The 22,536-nt window shown below is 48.2% G+C and overlaps 2 protein-coding genes and 1 pseudogene across 8 annotated transcripts in view; 1 reads left to right on the top strand and 2 right to left on the bottom strand.

Annotated features, from left to right (window-relative positions):
• The window catches only part of PHF2 (PHD finger protein 2), a 94,406-nt gene extending 89,908 nt beyond the window's left edge, over nt 1–4,498 (bottom strand). For 3 of the 5 annotated variants that reach the window (XM_089912983.1, XM_089912982.1, XM_022564535.3), the window contains exon 1: nt 4,081–4,271. In XM_089912983.1, coding sequence (XP_089769109.1) covers nt 4,081–4,178 — 98 coding nt within the window. In that variant the 5' untranslated portion in view covers nt 4,179–4,271. Of the gene's footprint in view, nt 1–4,080 lie in introns of all 5 variants that reach the window. The other 2 variants (XM_089912984.1, XM_022564533.3) reach the window with 2 other exon arrangements.
• Nucleotides 2,635–17,680, top strand: LOC149748902 (uncharacterized; annotated as a pseudogene).
• FAM120A (family with sequence similarity 120 member A) overlaps nt 17,217–22,536 on the bottom strand; it is a 104,331-nt gene continuing 99,011 nt past the window's right edge. For all 3 annotated transcript variants that reach the window (XM_089912987.1, XM_022564594.3, XM_089912985.1), the window contains one exon: nt 17,217–19,134. In XM_089912987.1, coding sequence (XP_089769113.1) covers nt 18,823–19,134 — 312 coding nt within the window. In that variant the 3' untranslated portion in view covers nt 17,217–18,822. The remainder of the gene's footprint in view (nt 19,135–22,536) is intronic.

Raw genomic sequence — 22,536 nt, 5'->3', positions numbered from 1 at the left:
TCCTGGGGATGATGGGCACAGAGACAGGGCCCTGGAGAGGAGGGCAGGCAGACCCCAGATGGAAGGACAAACACACAGGAATCAGAGGGGACCTGCACGAGGCAAGGCTTGTCAGCCCACCTTTCTGAGTATTTGCAGAATTCGACCCCTTCTGCACACCCCAGTCCCCACCCCCAGGTCCTGCCTGTCACCTCTCACCTGGACAAAGGCTCCTGTCCCTCCCCACCCTCTTCCCCAACTGTGCCCACAGCAGCCAGAAGGACCCTGTCAAATCCTCAGTCCCCTCCCACTGCTGCTCTGCTCAGAGCCCCCACTGTGGCTCCTGCCTCCTAGCCACACCTGCAGGCCGTCCCTGATGCAGCTTCCTTGCCCCAAACAGTGCTTCCTCAGGGCTCTGAAACAGCTCCCCAGTCTGGCATGGAACTCCTGATCCACAAGTCTGACTCCCATAGAAAACACCCTGTGAGAGGCAAGGGAGCTGCCTTGTTACCCCAGGAACCCACAGGGCCAGCACTGCACCCCACACAGAACATGCACCCCATAGTACTTACTGAGGGATAAATGAAACTTCTGCCACTGAAGGACTTGTACAGCACCTTCAGCTTTCAAACTCTTTAAAATCAACTTTACTGATTATGCTTCCAAAAACCCTTCAAGTTTAATACAACAGGAACTTAAAGAGGGCCAGGAAGCTTCAGGATATCTGATACTTTAACAGAATCATTCCTATTTCCCACAGACAGAGACTCTTCACATCAAGATGGTGACAAGGTGAGAGGCCCAGGTCACTCCCTAGAGTGACTGGTCCATGGTCAGATGCCTTGCCGAAGGCAGGGGTGGAAGGACACACGGGGTCTGACAGAAGACACAGTCATGAGAAGCCCCCCAGTTCTTGTCCCTAAGTGGCTTTGTGGCACCCTAACTGGGGAAGAAGTTTCCCAATGCCTGAGTAGTGCCATGCTTCCCTATCAAACACACAGATAAGACAGCTCTGAAGACAACCAGCCGCAAAATCCATCCCTTCCTAGTCAAAGCCGATTCCCAGGCGACACTACAGTAGGTGCCAGGGAAGGCAGACTAGGCTGACAGGGTATCCCAGCCCCAGGAGTGACTAGCCATGGTCAAGATGGGGCGGAACACGAGCTCCTGACTCCCTGGCTGAATGAGTACCAGCACAGTCCAGCGGAGAGACCTCCCCAAAGAGTGCCAGGAGGGGTGGTCAGGCTGCTCAAAGATTCCTGCCGAGGTGGACACATCCTGGGAGCAGGTTCTTCCCCCAGAAGGGGACTGCCCCGACCATGATCTCAGCCAGAGATGCTGCTAGAGTCCTACCAGCAAAGAGTTGGCCACTGTGGGTGAAAGTAACCTCAGAGATCCCCTTCCAATCCATCCGAAATGGGGTGCATTGTAGGGATGTGAGGGGTCACAGGTGGAACAAGAGGGAGCCTGTTACTTTCACAGTTATGTTTATTTTTACAAGTACTGTCTATGGCAAGTATACTAATGTTCTATTTCAGGGAATGATATGAAGTTTCCTTGGAAAAGAAAGATTCAGGAGAGTAAGGAGACACAAGACTGAAATGGGGTCCTAGAACTAAATAAATCTGCCCGAGGCCTGGAGTTTGGTTAGCAGTACTGTCCTAGTGTTTCTGCCTCAGCATAGTTTCCATGCTTCCAGCATAATTTGATAAGATGTTAACTTCAGGGGAGGCAGGGTGTGGGATAGAAGGAAACTGTACCTTTTTTGTTAACTCTTCTTTAGGTTTAAAATTCTCTCAAAATAAGAAGTTACAAAGTATTCAAACTTTTAAAAAGTGAGTTGAGCTGTTGAATATGAAGTAAACAGTACAAATGATACATGGATCTGGAAAGAGTGGAGGGCCATCCATCCAGAATATCAGATTTGGAAACATGTGGATCCTGTCACACACCTTCCTGTCACAGTGGAGAAGGGCCACACCAAGAGAGGTGGGGGGGTTGCCCAGGGCTGTGAGGGCCTCATGCAGCCTTGCCCACAAAGGTCCCAACCCCTGACCCTGTGTTCCCCCATCACAGCACCTCCCCTGAGCCACCCAGGGGACTAAGGACTACAGGACGTGTTCTGGTCTCAGGGCTCACTCACTTCCGTAAGGGACCCTTGATTAGATGCAGAGAAGATGTGCCCCATGGCAGGGGGAAAGCACAGCCCCCTTCAGACCCTAGGGCGACCCCACATAAGTGGAAATGAATCTGTGCTGATCAAAATGATCTGTGCGTACATCAGATCAAATCAAAGACCTCACATGAAAAATAAGAAATAAAGAAATAAGACCTCCCAAAAACATCCCCTTTAAGGTGTCAGGACGCATCTTTCTCCCTGCCTCTGCCTAAGCCAATCGAGCAAATGCCACCAGCCCCTCAGGCCAGCCCTCAGCCCCTTTCCCCTGCCTGCCCCGCATTCTTGGGTCTCTCCCTACCTCCTCCACTCCTCCCACCCACTACCTCCCTTCTCAAAGTCTAGCTCAGAACTGGTCTTGCCTTCCCCACCCAGAGGAGAGGGCCCCTGGGCAGCCAGACAAGGGTCCTCCCAGGTGCTCACACTCCCCCAGCCTGGGCACCTAGGGAGTTCTGCAGGCCCCCGGTGGGGGTGGGGGAGGAGGGAGAGGCCCTACCACTTTCAGGGCACTCAGGGCCCGCTTCTCAGTATCTCTGGAATTGAGGAGCCATGAAGGATCACATGGCAGCTCTCACCCTTGATCCAGCCACGAACTCTGAGAGGATGCCAACTGGTGGGTGTGCATAGTAGCAGTGTTCTGGGCTCCTCTGCTCTGTGGGGTCTCTGCAACCCTGGACATCCACAGGAAGGCAGCCCAGGAAGCCCAGGAGATTTCAGTGGGAGTCCCTGTCCCATGGAGTCCCACCCACCCTCACTGGGGTCACCGTCACAGGCGCTGAGCTGGGAATCAGGCCTGGTGCTGATCAGCCTGAGCGAGCCCTGTCACATCTGGCTGCCTGGCTCCCCACATGTAAACTGGCAGGACTAGACACCACAGTCCACGTTTAAGGGCCACTGGCCCATCCACAGTTAAAGCCAGGGGGAGGCTCTCCTCTCTGGGGGTTGAGGGACCACCTACCACCACACACCCATCTCCTGCCCCCAGCCCTGCTCCTGCTGGGTTTAAGACTGGAGCATAGAGAGTACACTACCCCGGCCAGCCTCTGGCGGTCCCGCTGAGGCCCAAACACATGAGAACCTGTTGGAGCAGTTTGGGCACCAGTATCACCTCCTCTTCCTCCTCCTCCACTTACTTCTGGGTGGGAAGGGGCCTCGGGTGGGAAGGGGCCTCGGGCTTTTGAAAACTCGGCACAGGGCCAGGTCATGGTCACAGGCAAAGGCCAAGCTTTACCTCCCCCCACCCCATCTTCCTCTGAGAGCATAAGGTCAAGTGAAAACCAGGGTGGGCCTGTGTCTGAAAACAGAGAGGAGGGGAATGGGGAAATGTGATGGCCAGGGAGGAGGCGGCAAAGTCACAACACCCCCACCCACACAGAGACACCATTCTGTCACCCGCACTCCCGCCCGGGGACATGCAGGCCGGCCGGGTCCAGGAGCCCTGCTGGGGCCGGGCAGGGGTCCCGCCCGCCCGGACGAGGTGCCGGAGCTCCGGGCCGCGGCGGAGGGTGGGCGCGTCGGCCGCCACCTGGCCGGGCCCCACGTCCGTCCCAGCCCCGCCGGCGTCCGAACCCGCCACTCGCGCCTCTCCGGGGCCCGCGCGGGGAAAGTTCCTGCAACTTCGCGGGGGAGGCGGCGGGCGCGGGGCCTGGGCCTCGGGAGCCCGGCCTCCGCGGCCCCGCTGTCAGGCGGCCCGGCCGGCTGGGCGCCCCAACTTCCCGGCCCGGCCCCCACCCGCGGCCCCCCGCGGGCCCGCTTTGTGAGCGGCGGCGGCGAGGGGCGCCCGCCCAGCCCCGGCCCCCGCCCCGGGCACAAAAGGGCGCGCGGCCGGCGGGAGGCGGCGGGCGGGGGCCTGCGGGGCGCTCACCGGGCCGGGCCGGGGCCGGGGGCCGGGGGCCGGGGCCGGGGCCGGGCGGCTGCGCGCTCACCTGCCGTGGAACCAGTCCTTGCAGGCGTCGCACTCGATCATGAAGCGGGTAACATCGTAGGGGAGCCGGCAGACGCAGTACACGGGCACCGTCGCCATGTTCGCCGCGCCGCCCGCCCGCCCCTCGGCCCGCGCTGCGCTCCCGGGTCGGGCCGGGCGGGCCGGGCCGGGCGGGGGCCGGGGCCGGGGACGGGGCCGGGGACGGGGCCGGGGGCGCACTACAGCCCGCGCGCACCCGGCTGGCGCGTCCACACAAAGCGGGGCGCGCGGTGCAGGGCCGCGCCGGGAGCCGCCCGCCGGCCCGCGGGGCGCAGGGCGCGAGTGTGCGCGGGGGACGGGCCGCGCGCGGGACACAAAAGGGAATGGACGCGCGGGGGCGGCGGGCGGAGAGCCGCGGCCCCACCGAAGGGACCCCCGGCCGCCGAGCGGCCTCTACGTCAGCGCCCCGGGTGGCGCCGCCTCCGCCCGCCAGCCTGGGCCGCCGCTCCCGCCGCGGGAAGGCGGGCCGGGGACCGCGGGGAAGGCGGGCCGGGGTACACCGCCGGGGGAGACGGTGGGCCGGGGGAACACTGCTGAGGGAGAAGAGGGACCGGGGGACCTGCCAGGAGAAGGTGGGTCGGGGGACCTGCAGGGAGAGAAGGTGGACTGGGACACCCCTCCAGGGGAGAAGGTGGGCTAGGAGACTGTCACCTGGAAGAAGGTGGGTAGGGGGATTCCCCGGGGAGAATGTGGACTGGGGGTACAGGGGGAAGGCAGGTCTGGGAGACCCTCTGGGTGTGAGATGAGACCCCAAGGAGGAGGACGACGTCCTTCCTGGTTAAGAAGGCCAAGGAGCAACTACTTGGCTCTAAGTTTCATCTGATAAGCAGCGGAGCAGGGGGCAGCCAGGGGTGGGGGTTTCCTCCTGTTCCCTCCTCCTTCCTACCTTACCGACTGAGTTTCTGGCGGGAATACAACTTCCCTTTCCCCCTTACTCCTGGCTGGAGACAGCCCACCCTCCCTCACACGATCTATGGACTTCCCTTGATGCTCAGTCCTCAGAGGAGGACAGAATTCAGGGGACCCGGGAGCATGCTGGCACGGGTCAGCTCTGTAAAGAGAAAGGAGTTACCTGGAATTTGAGCTGCCCAGGAGCCCTGGAGGGAGCCCCCAGGCCTGGGAGACCTAAGGTGCAGGGAGGACAGCAGGTCCCAGGCCTCTTGTCTGTGTCCCAAATTGCTGAGTTCTGCTGGTGGCAACAAGGATATAGGAGGAGGGGGGAACCGAGAGGTGCTGCAGTGTTGCTCTGGGCCCAGCATCCTTTGCCCTAAAGTGGTCCTCCCTCCTCACCTGTGGTGGTCAGGCTCTTTGTTGAGTGTGAGATGGGGAGGAGGCCTGGCTCTGAGGGATCTTTTCCCAAGGCATTCTGTAGCAGGCTCTCCCCTGCCCCCTACCCAGCTGCTGCATCCTTTGGGCATCCGTGATCATTTCAGGATGCTAGAATAGAGCTGGCTCCTAATTCAGAGTAAGGAACCTGTCTGTGCTCCCTCACTCTGTCGGTCTTCCCCACCCTCCCTAAGCAAAATATGCATGGTGCTAGGAGATGCTGGCCACCACAAGCACAGAATTCCAGGCTTGGGGCAGGAAACCTGGCCCAGCTCACCTCACAGAAGCATCCCTGACAGGTACTCAGCCGAGACCTACAGCTGCTAAGGGCAACTTGCTCCACTTGTAGGCAGCTCTCCCTCCTGTTGAGTCAAAATCTGCCTTCACATTGTCAGCCACCTTCCCTCTACAGGTGACCCCTCAACCGCAGCTTCAGCGGTTCAGCTTCAGGGACAATGTGAGAGTGGGAAAAAGAAGATGTTGAAGGGGGAAATGGGGAGAAAGGGATTATCTCCCTCCCTCACCCTCTCACACATTGGTGAGCTGCCCAGGATCTGGAGCACAAGGTCTTCCAACCTGAATTCTAGCTGCCACGCTCCCCTCCAGAGTCTTAGGGAGTGACTATTAAGCATTGTCCACAATTAACACCCCAATGTGAATTGGTGCGGATAAACAGTACTCAGCCTGTAGATCAAAGTCTGCAAGGAGGCCCCGAAGAGCCTGGCCTGGGCACTGCTGAGTTACCTTCCCCCATGGCAGTACAGAAGCACTTAAACTAGCAGTGTCCACATCCCCCCACTTATCATCCATCGAAGCCAGAAACTTCTGGAGACCAACTTGACTGTGGCAGTCCTCATCTCTGACACTTCCATTTCCTATTTTACAAATAATGATAGTAGGTACCCAGCATTTGTCAAATGCTTACCAGGTACAGTGCACTGTGCTTAGTTCTTCAGACATGGACCAGAACTCACCCAGCTGCTTATAAAGCACTCAGCATACCCCCTGGGTAGTGATTATTACATACTCAGCACGCACATTGACACCTTAGGTGTTACTGCTGCCACTTTAGAGATAGGTATATAAACAGGTATCAGAGAGAGGTATAGTACTGGTGCCATTTTTCAGAAGTGAAAACTGAGGCCCAAAGCAGTTGAATGCCTCATGGAGGAGGTCAGCTGGCTAGTGAGAGGAAGGAGCAAGCCAGGAACCCAGACTTCTCCAGGGCCTAAGCCTGCACTGCCACCCCTCTGTCACCTCCCAGGGTACCCTGAGCACATACACTAGGCATGGGAGCCCATCCTTGACCCCCAAGTCCTTCACTGCTGACCTCTGGGATGGCTCTGGTCACCGTGCACCACCCACCTCTACTCCTTGCCCTCCAGGACTCCCCTGTCTACAGCTGTGTCCACTTGCATCTGGAAGTGTCCACTGAAATACTTTCCTGTTACTCAAAGCTCTTCCGAGGCTGCCTGCCAGCTACAGACTAAAATAAGACTCAGTATGGGTCCCAGACTCTTCCTCTCTTTGGTTTCTCCCAATGAGTTCCCTCTTATCCCCCATCAGAAAGCCTGCCTTATCTCTACGTCCTCCCTCTTTCTCATTCATTTACGTCAACATATATTGAACATCTGCTGTGTGCTGAGCAGTGTTGTAGCCATGGAGCACTCAGCAGCCCCAAGTGTTGTGGAGCTCATATGGCAGTAAAGGGAGACAGCAACACATACAGTGGGCTGGGTACCACAGTGCCCTGGGGAAACTGGCACAGGGTGGGGGCTGGGCAGAGGCGGAGAGCTCCTGAGGTGACCTGGAAGCAGAGGCCTAGAAGGGGTGAGTCGAGGAAGGAGAACGAAGGGAAATTACTTGCAAGGACCCAGAAAGGAATAGGGGTGGCCTTAGCACTCTGCCACGCTAAGCTCAGTGGCCCCTCCATGTGGTCTGCCCATTACCTCAGCATCCGTCCCCCAAGTTTGCCTCATTCTCCAGGGCACAGCACCCATGTGTCTGTGCCAGCATCAAGACCTCACCACCCACCCCAAGAAGCCTGGCATGCTGTAGGGGTAAGGTGGGTGGGCTTCCAAACTACAAGGCCATGTGCTGCCCCTCCACCCTGGCACTCTGGTGAAGTATGACTGCAGTGCCGCATACCCTGCAGTGAGCATCTGAGGACAAGGCGTGTTTTATTCACCTTATTACCCAGTGGAAAAGCAGCATCTTCCAGTATGTATTTATTCACTCACCTACTACTCAACAAAGTGTACTGAATTGCAGGTACAGGGCTTTTGGTTTTTTTTTAAATTGCGGTAACATACACAGCATAAAATTTACCATTTTAACCGTTATTCGGTGTACAGCTCTGTAGCATTAAGTACATTTACAGTATTGTGCAGCCATCACCATCATCCATCTCTACAACTATTTTCATCTTTCCAGACTGAAATTCTGACCCTAACTCCCCATTACCCCTTACCTCCAGCTCCTGGTAACCGCCATTTTACTTTCTGTCTTTATGAATTTGACTACTCTAGGGACCTCACATAAGTGGCATCATACAGTATTTGTCCTTTTGTGATGCTTATTTCACTTAGCAGAATGTCCTCAAGGTTCATCCATGGTATAGTATGTGTCAGAATTTCCTTCCTTTTTAAGAACGAATGATACTTCATTGTATGGGTATGCCACATTTGGTTTATCTGCTTACTGTTGATGGACACTTGGGTTGTCCCCACTATTTGGCCATGAGTATGGGTATACAAATATCTGTTCAAGTCCCTGCTTTCACTTCTTTTGTGTGTATACCCAGAAGTGAAATTGCTGAATCATATGGTAATTCTATTTTTAACTTTTTGAGGAACCACCATACTGTTTTCCACAGTAGCTACAGCATTTTACATTTCCAACAACAGTGCACAAGAGTCCTAATTTCTCCACATCTTCATCAACACATTATTTTCTGGTTTGGGATTTGTTTTTTGTTTGTTTGTTTTAATTTTTTTTAAAGCCATCCTAATGTGTGGGAAGTGGTATCTCATTGTGGGGTTTTTTTGAAGTAAATATTTTTATTTTGATTGATTTCTCAATGTATAGTTCAATATAATAGTTTTTTGTTTTGTTTTTTGCTGTACGCGGCCCTCTCACTGTTGTGGCCTCTCCCGTTGCGGAGCACAGGCTCCGGACGCGCAGGCTCAGCGGCCATGGCTCACAGGCCGAGCCGCTCCGCGGCATGTGGGATCTTCCCGGACCGGGGCACGGACCCGTATCCCCTGCATCGGCAGGCGGACTCTCAACCACTGCGCCACCAGGAAAGCCCAATATAATAGTTTTTAATGGCAACAGTTTGGTTCTACTGAAACTCCATGATCATTGTGGTCTTGATTTGCATTTCCCTAATGATTAGTGATGTTCAGCATCTTTTTATGTGCTTTTTGGTTATTTATATACCTTCTTTGGAGAAATGTCTTTGCATCTTTTCCTCATTTTTTATTTGAGTTGGTAAAGCCCAATTCATCTGTTTTTTCCTTTTGTTGCCTGTGTATTTGATGTCATATCTAAGAAACCACTGCTAAATCCAGTGTCATGAAGCTTTCCACTGTATGTTTTCATTTAAGAGTTTTGTAGTTTTAGTTCTTAAGTTTAAGACTTTGATCCATTTTCAATTAATTTTTGTATAGGGTGTGAAGTAAGGGTCCAAATTAATTCTTTTGTAGGTGGTTATCTAGTTTTCCCAGCACCATTTGTTGAAAGGACACTCCTTTCCCCACTGAATGGTCATTGCACCCTTGTCAGAAATCATTTGACCATATGGGCCAAGGGTTTATTTCTGGGGTCTCTATTGTATTTCATTGGTTTGTTTGTGTATCTTTATGCCAGCACCACACTATTTTGATTACTGTAGCTTTGTGGTAAGTTTTGAAATTAGGAAGTGTGAGACCTCCAACTTGGCTCTTCTTTTCCAAGATTGTTTTTGCTCTTCTGGGCCCCTTACAATTCCATATTAATCTGAGGATTGGCCTCTCCATTTCTGCACAAAGAGCTATTGGAATTTTGACAAGGATTGTGTTGAATCTGTAGATCACTTTGGGTAATATTGATATCTTAACAACAGTAAGCCTTCTGATCCATTAACGTGGGATGTCTTCCTATTTATTTGTATCTTCTTTAATTGCTTTCAGCAATGTTTTATATAAGTTTTCAGTGTACAGATATTTTGTCTCCTTGGCTAAGTTTATTCGTAGGTATTTTGTTTGTTTGATGCTATTGTATGTGGAATTATGTTCCTAATTTCCTTTTTGGATTGTTCACTCTTAGTGTATGGAAACAAAACTGATTTTTGTATGTTGATTCAGTATCTTGCACGTTTGCTGAATTTGTTTTTTAGTTCTAACAGTTATTTGTAGAATCTTTAGAGTTCCCAAATCTTGATGATTTTACATGACATAAGATCATGTTATCTATGAACAGAAATAATTTTACTTCTTCCTTTCTAATTTGAATGCTTTTTAAATTTATTTTTCTTGCCCAATTACTCTGGCTAGAGCATCCAACAGCACACTGAATAGAAGTGGTGAAATGGGCATCTTTCTCTTGTTCCTGATCTTAAGGGAAAAGCTTTTTTTAGTCTTTCACCATTGAATATGATGTTTGGTTTGGGCTTTTCATATATGGCCTTTACTACACTGAAGAAGTTTCTTTCTATCCTAGTTTGTAGAGTTTTTTGTTTGTTTGTTTATCATGAAAGAGTGTTGAATTTTGTCAAATGCTTTTTCTGCATCAATTGAGATGATTATTTTTCCCCTTTATTCTGTTAATGTGGTCTGTATTACACTGATTGGTTTTTTTTTTTTCCTTGATTTTAAGGATGTTGAACTATCCTTGCATCCCAGAAATAAATCCCATTTGGTTAGGGTGTATGATCCTTTTAATATGCTGTCGAATTTGGTTTCCTAGTATTTTGTTGAGGATTTTGCGTCAATGTTTATAAGGGATTGTTTTGTAGTTTTCTGTTCTTGTAGAATCTTTGTCTGGCTTTTGTCAGGGTAATGCTGGCTTCATAGAAAGGATTAGGAAGTATTCCCTCCTCTTCAGTTTTTGGGAAGAGTTTAAGAAGGATTGGTGTTAATTTTTTCTTTAAATGTGTGGTAGAATTCAGTGCAGCTATCTGGTCCTGGGCTTTTCTTGGTTTTTGATTATTGATTCAATCTTCTAAATAGTTATAGATCTATTGAGATGTTCTATATCTTCATGATTCAGTTTTGGTAAGTTGTATGTTTCCAAGAATTTGTTCATTTAATCTAGTTATCCGATGTGTTGGCACACAACTACTGCAGATGTTATAGCAGTGAACAAGGCATACACCATTCCTACCTCCAAGGAGCTCATATGCCAGAGCAGGAGACAGAAAACTAATAACTGTCTTGCGGGGAGATGTCAGAAAGGACATACCAATTCAGGGTTGGATGTGTGCTTTTGTATCAGATGAATCCATCTGATGAATGCAAAGAAAATTCTAAGAGCTTCTTGGGCTACTTGGACCATGGTGATCAGAACCAGAACCAACTGAAATGAACAGTAAGCCACAGGAACTTTGGAAGCCTTCTGGGGTTTTCTGATGGGTACGAAAGTGTGCCCTTCTTGTTGTCCATCTCTAGGATGGCCCTGTGATGCTTGGAAGCAGTGAGTTTGTAGACCAAACTCACTCAGCTGGATGACCATATAATTTATTATCCAAAAGGGTGCTGTTAATAAAACACCAGAACAGGGGCAAACAAGGCTATTCTGGTCAAACTGGGACCAGGGTGGCCCTCCTATAGCCCACACTGGGGTCACTCAGGTCTGCAGGGATGGACATGCACAAATGCCACGAGGGGGTGTGGCACGATGTGGTCTGGCTAGGTCTGCTATGGGTGCCAGTGCCTGCCAGACACAGCAGGCTAAGGCCAACCAGGGTACCCACCCTGATGCAGCTCAAACTCTGCCTGGGTAATTCCCACCTGGCTTCCAGGTCATTCATCAGAGGATTCCCTGACACCTTCCTCCACCATAGTAAGTTCCTCCTTTCCACTGCATTTTCCTTCATAGAGCATATTATCATTGCTGTTGCACTTTCACATGGGTTTATTTTTTCTCGTTGCATTTCCACATGACTGTCCACTCAGGTGACGTGACACAGCACAGAGAGGTCTCTATTCTGCTCATGGCTGAGTCCTCAGCAACAAGCACAACGCCAGCCCCAGTGGGCCCAGATGACCAACAGGTGGACAAAAGGACCGATGGAGATCCAGGAATCTCTCTAAGCAGGGAAGACCTAAGATCTTTCTTCCCAGATGCATGGGTTTGGGAGCACTTGTATGGGACCCAACATGGTCGCTGGGTTGATACCAAGTGAGGACGAGACCCTCAGCCTGAAATCAGCCTCCATCTGTCTGAGAGGCAGGGCCATAGTTCTTGCTACCAGGCAGGTTCATTCCAGGTAGAACCGTTCACATTCAGGTCTGCCTGGGCCATTTCCAGTCACCGTTCTGGCTGTCAAGAAAAAAGAAACACATGCAGCCAGAGCTAAGTCACACCCAGCTAAGGGTCTGGGGTGGTGGTGCCCATCCCCCATGGTTTCAGAGACCCCTGGGCAGAGTCCAGTCTGCACTTAACAGGACGGCAGCATGCAGAGCGTATCAGCTTCCGGCGGCTGCCATGTCAAGGTACCACACTGGGTGACTTAGGACCACAGAAATGTGTCATCTCAGGGTTCCAGAGGCCAGAAGTCTAAGATAAAGGTGTCAGCGAGGCCATGCCCCATCTGAAGGCCCCAGGAAGGGTCTGCTCCAGGCTTCTCTCCAGCTTCTGGTAGCTTTTTGGCTTGTGGTAGCATCAGTCCAGTCTTCACATGGCCATTTTGTTCCTTTGTGTGTATCTGTTTCTGTGTCGAAATTTCCCCTTTTTATAGCGACACCAGATTTGTTGGGTTAGGGCCCACCCCACTCCAGCAGGACCTCATCCTAATTATATCTGCAGTAACCCTATTTCCAAAGAAGGTCCTACTCTGAAGGACTGGGGTCAGGGCTCCAAAATATGAAAGTGGAGGGGATACAGTCCAGCCCATAGCACAGGGTGAAGCATCTAGTGCAGAGCTACTTTGGCCCTGTCTACAGGTCCTCGGGTCATCTGTGGCCCAGTCTGTGCTAGGGAAGCTAACAGAGCAAAGAGCAGAGGACAAGCATTCAACAGCCTAGGCCCACATGGGCAGGGCAAAGACAGGGCTCCAGGCAAAGTGGCCTCTGCAAGGTTCATTTGACTAAGTGGGGATTAAGGAGTAAAAGGGGGTAATAAATTAGTCATTCTCAGGAAATGTGAGGGTAGAATAAGTTCCCTGGAAGAGAGAGCTACTCCTGAGAACACCTACATCAGGAAAGAACAGGCACCCAGTGCGGCAACAGGCTCCCTCTGAGGCCAAGAGGGGGGACGAGGAGGGAGGTGTCGGAAACTCTTTGTCCTTGCAGGCAATCATATGGGTGAGGGTACAACTGCTGAATTATTTCTTAACATTCTTGCCTTGGCCTGGGATTTTGGAATCAGGAAAGAGCCAGGGCATTAGACGTTCTCTGTCAATTAGAAAATGGTAAACTGAGGGCACAGTAAACCTAAGAAGGGATATATCACCCTCACTGGCAATCGAAGCAACGCAGATGAAAACCAGAAAACCATTTTATGCGTCATTCTAGCAAAGAGTCAGGGTCTGGTCAGCACCAAGGACCAAGACAACCTACCCTCACATCCCACCCTTAGGCAGTCCTTCTGGTGAAATGCTAACCACCTGTAGGGTGTGCATGCCTCCCAGGCTGTGACCACCTGGAGACTGGTCACAACCTCTGAAGGGCCACCAGCATGCCCAGAACCCTCACCCTGCATCATTGGCTTTCCCTCTCACTCATGAATTCTCTCCATCCACTGCTTCCTAACCCGGGCCCAAGCCTGACCCCATTCTCCACAGACCACTATCCTTCTCATCCCCCATCCCAGAGGCCCTCCCTGCCTCGTAACCATCACCGTGTTTTATTTTCCTCATCTTGTTGTCTGAAATAGTCTTATTTGTACATAGGTATACTTCACCCAGCCCCTAATTGTAAATGCCCATGAAGGGAGGGCACTTGCTGCCCTCTGAGCCTCAGGACCTAGGGCAGTACCCAACACAGATGCTCCATCAATACTGGGGGATGCCAAAATAAAGCCATGTCCAGCCACACGGGGCAAGCAGGTACTTCATGGTGCAGCTACCCGTGGAATCGTGGGGCTATGGAAGAATATGAAATGGTAGAGAGAAAGAGCCATAAAATATTTTGTAGGTGGGGAGAAAATGTTATAAAACATGTATAATGGTTTATTTTCTGCAAAAAATTATATATTACATAGAAAAATGAAAGATAGAGGCCAAATATTAACAATATGGTGATTAAGAATATTAACAATATTAACAGTATAGTGATTTTTCTTTTCCTTTTTGTTTACCTATATTTCTTAAAGTTACTACAATAAACATATTACTTTTGAAACCAGAAAAAAAAAAATCAGTAGAAGCTATTTTTCAAAAAGGAAGAAAGGGAAAAGAAACCATCAGCCCAGGAGAGTATGTGAATTGTCCTACGAGCAACACTGGGGTCAGAATTCAGTCCCGAGCCCCAGAGTGCCACGCACAGCTGCTGGTCCCTCACCTATTTCTGGATGCCACTCAGGCCATCCCCCGTGATCCTAGTGACGTGGGAGAGATGGCCAGCCTGTCCCCAAGCAAGCGTGGTGTCCCTCGGCCTCCCTTTGCTTCCTGCCCAGGCCTGTGCCTCCATCCCTCTCCCCCTCTCCAAAACACAGGGTTCTTCTTCAGCGGGGAGGACCTGCTCCAGAGAGGAGCGGGGGTGGGGAAGGGGAAGGGTAGCATCATGCAGTTGTCATGATGGGGAGGCACTGCTGGCATCTGGAGGTAGGGGCCGGTGGCACTGAGAATACAACCCTCCCTGAAAAGACAGTCCAATGGAGGAAACTTGACAGGCGTTTGCAATTGACACTAGATTAAACGTGCTGGTGAGTCCTCACTGGAATTGAGGTTTCTGTAAAGCGGAAGCCCGCCCCCCCCCCCGCTCCCCAGTGCCTCGCAAAATGAGTGCAAGCAAGGACTGGGGGGCCATCGTGGCCCTTGGTACTGTGGACCAGAGCATGATACGAACGCAGAGGAGCTCAAAGCTACGTCCCTGAGGAACAGTGGGGCCAACACGATTGACCAGACAAGTGTCAGAAAGGAGAGGTGTGGGTGCTTCCTTTATTTCCTCCAAATCCCAGAGCCACAGCCTGTAGGAGTAGAGGGTTAACAGCATTTGGAGTCTGTACACCTGTCAGAACCAGGAGAACACTCAGGGCTTGCTTGGAACAGACTGGCTCAGGACAGTGCCTCATCCGTCCCGGGCACCGGGAACCGTGGTGGGTCCCACAGAGGCGTAGGTGGCTCCCAGGCTATAGGGACATGCGGTGCCGGTGCCCAACCCCAGAACTGGAGGGTTTTCTTTTCTTTTTCTAAGACCAGTGTAAATAACAAACATTGACTGGTATCACTTATGGTAGAAAAAGAGTTCCTACACCAGATGCACATGACCCAATTGTTAAATAGAACATTTTCAAGGTGAACACACATCCTAACCCAGATTTTTTACCTACTTTTGATGATAGCCAATTCCTCCTCGCCCCCCACCCCAAGACACGTGAGCAACTGCTAATGAAAAGCAGTAAACAGCTACTTGGGCGACAGCATTTTCAACTCCACTCCAAGGTGAAGATTCCAATCACATTCGAGACTTTTCTCTCAATTTTCTCCTAAGGAAAGTTCCTGAGTCCAGTTATTTACAATATTACAGCACTAGCAGAGCAATGTCTACAACTCATCTTTGTCTGCTGGTTCTTCATCCCCAGTTTGGGGAGGGCCTGCATTTCCATAGTTCGCTAATAACTGGCGGAACAATTTCTTCTAGCTCCTTCTTTTTAGCTTTGAAATCTTCGATGTCAGCATCTTGGTGACCGTGTAGGGAACCCGGCCTAGCTCTCGCGGTCCCCGAGGATCCGGTCAGCTCTCTGCGCGCGGAATTCGGCCCCAGGTGTCGGCAGTGTGGACACCGAACCGGCCACCGCCGACCTCCCGCGGTCGCCTCGCGCCTAGCCTGGGTGGCAGCGTTGCGACGCAGCGGAACGCAGAACTCACGAATAGGAGGAAAGAGGTGCGCGCGCACCGTCAGCGCACGGAGGAACGGGCCTGCCCTACTCAAGGCCCCGCCCTGCCCCGCCCTACGCATGGCCCCACCCCCCTCCACGCAAGGCCGGAAGCGCGCATCCCGGGCGCGTCTTCCTCCGACTAGGAGGCCGGGCGGGCGGGGCCTTAAGGCGGCCCTCCCCTCTCCGACCCCGGCCGAGAGCGCGCGCCCGCAGTCCCAGCATCTTTGATACTACGTCTTCTGACACCGCCCCCTCCGCCCCCGTCTCTCCCGTGTGGCCGCTCCCCTCCTGCCCACCCCGCGGAGGCGGGGACACAGCCCCACCTCCCCGCACCTCCCGGAGAAGCGGTTCCGGAGGAGCTGGGCGGGCCATGCATAGGGGAATGATGGACTAAAGGGCGCCTCAAAGGCTCTGAGCGTGGGCTCCAAAGGGCAAGGACTCAGACCCTGTCTCCACCGCTCACTAGCAGTGTGGCCTCCAATAAGTTAAAAACCTTCGGTGGTGATAACAGTGTCATCCTGATAGCATTGCTGTGAGCATTAATTGAGCGAAAACACCTAGGACAGTGCTTCTAAAAAAGCACGTCCTGTTTTAGTATCATCATTGAAGGTGTTATTAGAACGTGAGAGATTTACAGTGGATGTTCACAAAAAAAGGACCAAAATGTATTAAATGCCTACCGTTCACCCCTGTCCTGTGCTAAGCACTCAGAACTCAATGATGTAAAAACATATGGGGAAATGGCGGAGAAGAGACAAATTTGCCACGCACAAGAATTCCAAATAATTTACTAGCTAACTCAAGCATGACTCCCCACTCGTGAGTCACTCGTGAGCCACATGGTGGCTCTATCAAAGAGCACAGTATGGAAAGGAGTAGGAGCCGGCAACCTTACAGTGAAGAGACCTGACCAACACTAACTCAGCCAGATGATCAAGTCGCTATCAATGGTGATAAGGCATGTTAATTTTATGAAGCCTAACCCCAGTCCACTCATGAAAAAAAAAAAAATCAGACGAATCACAGTTATAAGACATTCAACAAAATATCTGACTACTCCTCAAGGCTGTCACAAGATCACCAAAAACAAGGTAAGTCTGAGAAACTGTCAGGACGAAGAGACTAAGGAGACATGACAACTAAATATAATGTGGTAGATACTAGAACAAAAAAGGACATTAAGTAAAAACGAAACAAATCTGAATACTGTATGGATCTTGTAAAAAACAAAAAGCGGTTTAATCAAGATCAAATGTATTTCTTCCTTGGGCTTTTTTTTTTTAATTAAATTTCTATTTCTAAGCCTGCTCTATCAGAGAATACGTCTTTTTTGTAACTATGAAATTCAGACATCAGCATAACTTGCCTTTTGACCACATATGTTTCTTTAGAGCTAGAAACCTGGAATTACCTGCAATGGGCAAAATATTTCTAAATTTTGGTTATTTGACTAAGCTCTTCAGTAGCTGTCTCAATTTGAATTAAACCTCAGTAAAATGTATGTTTTTACAAGGAATTTAAAAGCCGTACCATCTTTATACTAAAAGAATAAAGATTTTTATTAAGCATTGTAAGTTGCATTCAATAGCCTTCAGATACACCACACCACAACCCATCTACAATCAGTCAAACCCAACAGCAGTTCATTCTTGCACAATCCATGAGTTAGGGCAAAACTCCCTTCAACTTACAGTAAGATCCTACTCAGGTCTTGCGGGCAGGGATTGGGGAATTACATCTCATTTCTGATCACTAATGTGTGATGAAGAGCATCAGGAGAATTATATGAAAACGAATAAGAAGTGATTCTGATTTCAAAGTACATTGTTTGGAAACATTAACAAAAACATCAAAATGATATAAGTATACCTGCTTCTACTAAATTCTTGATGGGAAAGTTCTCAAGAACAAGCAATTTGTTTCCTGCTACAGAAGGGGGGGTTGTTTTTTTTTGCTTTTTTTTTTTAAAGATCAAAGGGATTTTTTTTGTTTTTCACAGAATTTCATATTTTGCTAATATGAAGGCATAAAACAGCAACAAAGAACAATAATGCATACAGCAGTGAATACACCAGGGTAATGTTGATATTCGAAACAGCTAGATAATTTGGGGGGTTTTAGAATAAATGCAACAGAGGTCAATAATCACAAAATTTTAAGGTTAGAGCAAGATCAGTCAATGACTAAACAGAGTTAACATCTTTTATAGGACTATTACTGATTATTAGCATTTTTGTTTTGCAAATGGGCACATACTGGTAAGAATGGAAGAAAGGACAATAACATGCATAATATTAACTACACACTTTAAAAATTATGAACCATGCAGAAGTTTAGCTCAAGTAGTAGCACTAATGGTCTACGTCCGATTCAAAACCACATAGTTCATTGATCACAGATGCATGGTATTAAGTCACGAAAAGTTTCAGAACACAGTGTGTTGATTTTGAAAGGTCATTTGCATCTTCTATGATTTCAACTTTATCTCCATTTAACTTGCTTGTAAAGTATGTATGATGTACTGTATATTTAAAATCAGCAGAACGGCAATATTACTCTATAGTTTTTTTAGTTTTGATAGTTGCACTTCTTTTTTTAACACAAAAGAACCACATCAACAGTGATGAAATTTAAGTAAGAAAGAAAAACTGTGGTTGTGCCTAATTTCTTTCATAATCATAAAATCAAAGCCTTAGACAAAGCTTTCTTGTGAACAGTAATGCAAAATCAAAGATAATGGCATACATATGGTGCCAAATGCTAAAAATGATATTTTAAGCTATATATACTTAAAGACTGCCAAAATTTGTTTTCTTTATAGTTCAAGAAACACAGCTATAGGCTTTTGTCATTAACCAGTTTAAACTTTGTGTGTACTTCATTTTAAGTGTGGGAGTCAAATGCTCTTCATTTTCTTTCTCTCTTTTTGTTTTATTGTAGCATTTTGACTACAACTGGTTAAAACTAAAAATGTGTTGTTTAAATCTCTGATATCAAAGAGGGATCCGAATTTCCAAAGTCCTCATTTTTCTCTTACGGAAAGGAAAAAATGTACATAACTGTAGGCTCTCTTTCTCTCCAGATATTCCTAAATCCTTACCCTTCCAGCATCCTTCACCCTCTATAAAAAATAAGTTTACTCTTCTTTCTTTAAGACAGCTGCCTCCAGAGCATCAGCTCTATGGCAAGCACTGTCTGTACTTAGTGCATTTAAGTGAGGATTTGTATTGCACGTCTTAGAGTCATTGTTCAAGGCACTTTCCGAGTGGCTGGGGGCCCTGGTGTCGCCCGCGCTCCCATTCATCTGGGCAGCCGGCTTCTCCTCAGCCACCGCTCCGTTTTCGGCCAGGGACCCGTCTGAAGACACAGCGGAGGATTTAGATTCCCCGGATCTCGACTTCAGTTCTTTGGCCACTTCTTCTGCTGAAGCAGCATAAGGAGGCTTGCCCTATTTAAAATGAAGCACAGCAAGCGATAAGGCAGTTTTTGATAAACAGCGGGTGAGAGGAGACACCAGTTGAGGCCTGATGACACTCACTGCAGATTTAAGAACAGAACACAGCGAGTGCATGGCTGTATCTCTCATTGTTAGGTACTCTCTACCCTATGCATTTTATACTGTGTATACTCTCTATACATTCCATTACATACTCTATATCCTCCATAATCTATATTCTGTAAACTCTACATATTCTATTGTATACTCTATATACTCTCTACATTCTATTACATACTCTATGCACTCTATTCTCTATATATTCTATTATATACTCTATACATTCTCTATACAGTTGACCCTTGAACAACATGGATGTGAACTGCGCAAGTCTGCCATTATGCGGTTTTTTTTCAATAAACACATACTGCAGTACTACATGATCCACAGTTGGTTGAATCTGCGGATGTGGAACTGTGGATATGGAGGAGGGCTCACTGTAAAGTTATATGTCGGGCTTTCCCGGTGGCGCAGTGGTTGAGAGTCCGCCTGCCGATGCAGGGGACACGGGTTTGTGCCCCGGTCCGGGAAGATCCCACATGCCGCGGAGCGGCTGGGCCCGTGAGCCATGGCCACTGAGCCTGCGCGTCCGGAGCCTGTGCTCCGCAACGGGAGGCCACAACAGTGAGAGGCCCGCGTACCGCAAAAAAAAAAAAGTTATATGTGGATTTTCAACTGCGCAGAGAGTCGGCATTGTCCAAGGGTCAACTGTACTCTCTATACTTTACAGTCTATATACACTCTATAATCTATCCACTCTATACATTCTATTTTATACGCTATCCATTCTATCATCTAAATTTTCTATACTCTAAACATTCTATTATATACTCTATCCACTCTGTAGTCTATATACAGAGTGGAACTGGAGGTACCTATCACCCTTGCTTTAGAGACACCCTCTTGTACACCACAGGTAATCATGTTCCCCATTTGGGCTCAGTTTTACACAGTGTCTTCTCATTTTAGTTTTCAATCCTATAGTTCAGAAACACTCATGTAAACTTTTCTAGAAGTCAATACTACTGTCATTCTCTTGGAACCTTGAGAAACATAATTAATATAAAAATATAGGAGGGCCAAGAAGCGGAGAAAAATAATACTGAAGACCTCAAGTACATGCTTTCAAATCTCAAAACCCTCACTCTCTCGAGGAAAAATCCACTTGCCAGACTAAACACACACTTGTGGCAGTATTGCCAGTGGTGATTAAGCAGTTCCCCCATGGGTGCCTGCTACAGGAAATGCGTTGAGGCGCCTGCTTATTAGGGAACCTCCCTATAGTTATGAAGGATGCAGGAAGACTAAGAAGGAAAGCCAGCCTGTACCTGCTTGGAAACAGACACTCCCTCTCTCTACAGCTAATTCTTCCCATAAGCCTAGGCCACGGCAAGGGGCCCTCCACCACTATATGTACCACAAGCACGGGGCAGCACTGCCTCCTCTGTCCCACTGACACATCGTATCAGCGCTGGCCCCATCAGGATGGCAGCAACAGAGAAAGGAAGGCCAGAGGCTCTTAGGAAACAAGCTGCCCTTCATCATCTGTCCTTCTCAAGGTGCAAGAACACTACTTTCACTTAAAAGCGAGCAACAGGAAGTACCAAGGAATCCACACATTATGGCAATAAAAGGTGGAACAACATCCCTAAGGACAATGAAATACATCAGAAAGGCATGTCAATAAAAGACCAAGACTGCTTCCTTTGATTTTAAAGCAGGCTGTGACAGGACAGGATGAGGAAGAGGAGCACAGATTAAACCAGGAAAAGCCATAAAGTGAGGCGAAAAACTTTGGGAAGAATTTAAAATAAAGAAAAAATAATTCCAGAAATGAACACTAAACTAGAAGAAACAACACCAAATAAACATCATAGTACCTGAAGGTGAAAGAACAAAACTTTTAAAATCAGAGAGATGAAGAAAGGGAAATGCAGATCAAAACCACAATGAGACACCATTTCATACCCACTAGGATGGCCTAACTCAACAACAGATAGTAGCAAGTATTGACATGCATGTAGAGAATTGGAATCCTCATACATTGCTGATAGGAATGGAAAATGGTGCAGCCATTTTGAAAACAGTTTTGCAGTTCCTCAAATGCTTAAACACAGAGTTACCATATGACCCAGAAATTCACTCCTACATGCATACCGGAGAGAAGTGAAAATGTGTAGCTAACAGTTAACAGTACTCTTATATATTTGAAAGTTGTTAACAGTAGTTAACAACACTCTTATAGTTAACAGTACTCATATATTTGAAAGTTGCTAAAAGAGTATATCTTAAAAGATATACTCATCACAAGATATACTCATCACTTAAAAGATTTCTCATCACAAGAAGAAGAAATTTGTAATTATGTGTGGTGATGGATGTTAACTAGACTTATTGTGGTGATCATTTTGCAATAAACACAAATATCGAATCATTATGCTGTACACATGAAACTAATATAATATTATGTGTCAATTACATCTCAATAAAACCGGGGGGAAAAAACCAAACTTGTACATATATGTTCATAGCAGCATTATTCATAATAGTCAAAAAGTGGAAACAATCTAAATGTCCATCAACTGATGAACAAGTAAACAAAATGTAGTGCATCTATATAATGAAGCATCACTCAGCAGTAATACAGAATGAAGTCCTGGTAGGGGGCACAACATGTGCACTTACATGAAATGTACAGAGAGCAACTCTAGACAGAAAGCAGATCCACCAGAGACTATGGGGGTGGGGTGTATGACTGCTCATGAATAAGGGGTTTCTTTTGGGGTGATTGCGTATGACCTTAGGAAGAGACTGAATTGTACACTTTAAACAGGTGAATTGTATAGTATATGAGTTACATCTCAAAAAAGAAAGGAAGAGACGAAAAGGAATCAAGAGTATGCCAAACACCGAAGACAGACCCAGAAGGTCTAGTACGACAGGAGCACCAGAGATGAAAACAAAGCAAAGCAAAAGAACTGAAATGAAAAACTAGTAATTCAAGAAAATTTTCTGACATAAACAAATTTGAAATTGCACTTGGAAAGAAAGCATTGCATACTGAGTGCATTGACCAAGAATGACCAGCAGCAGGGCATGTCACTAAACTTTGATGGAAAAACGAAAACAATTTAGGCATTTAGCCAAAACAGCAAATGACTTCAAAGGGAAAGACAATTCAATTATTATTAGTCTTTAACAGCAAAGCTTTATAACAGAAGAAAATCAAATAATGTGTAAGTCACTTGAGAAGATGTGAACCAATATTTCTAATTGCTAGGAAAATAAACTGTTTTCAAATTAAACACTGCTTTCCTAAGTCTTCCCTAGGAACCCACTAAAGAAAGAGCCTTA

Source organism: Delphinapterus leucas, chromosome 6 (genome assembly GCF_059928025.1).
Source record: "Delphinapterus leucas isolate spDelLeu-1000000601 "Yukka" chromosome 6, BTC_Dleu_Yukka2, whole genome shotgun sequence".
Classification (NCBI taxonomy): domain Eukaryota; kingdom Metazoa; phylum Chordata; class Mammalia; order Artiodactyla; family Monodontidae; genus Delphinapterus; species Delphinapterus leucas.
Note: the sequence above shows the minus strand (reverse complement) of the source record. Positions and strands in the feature narration are given on the sequence as shown.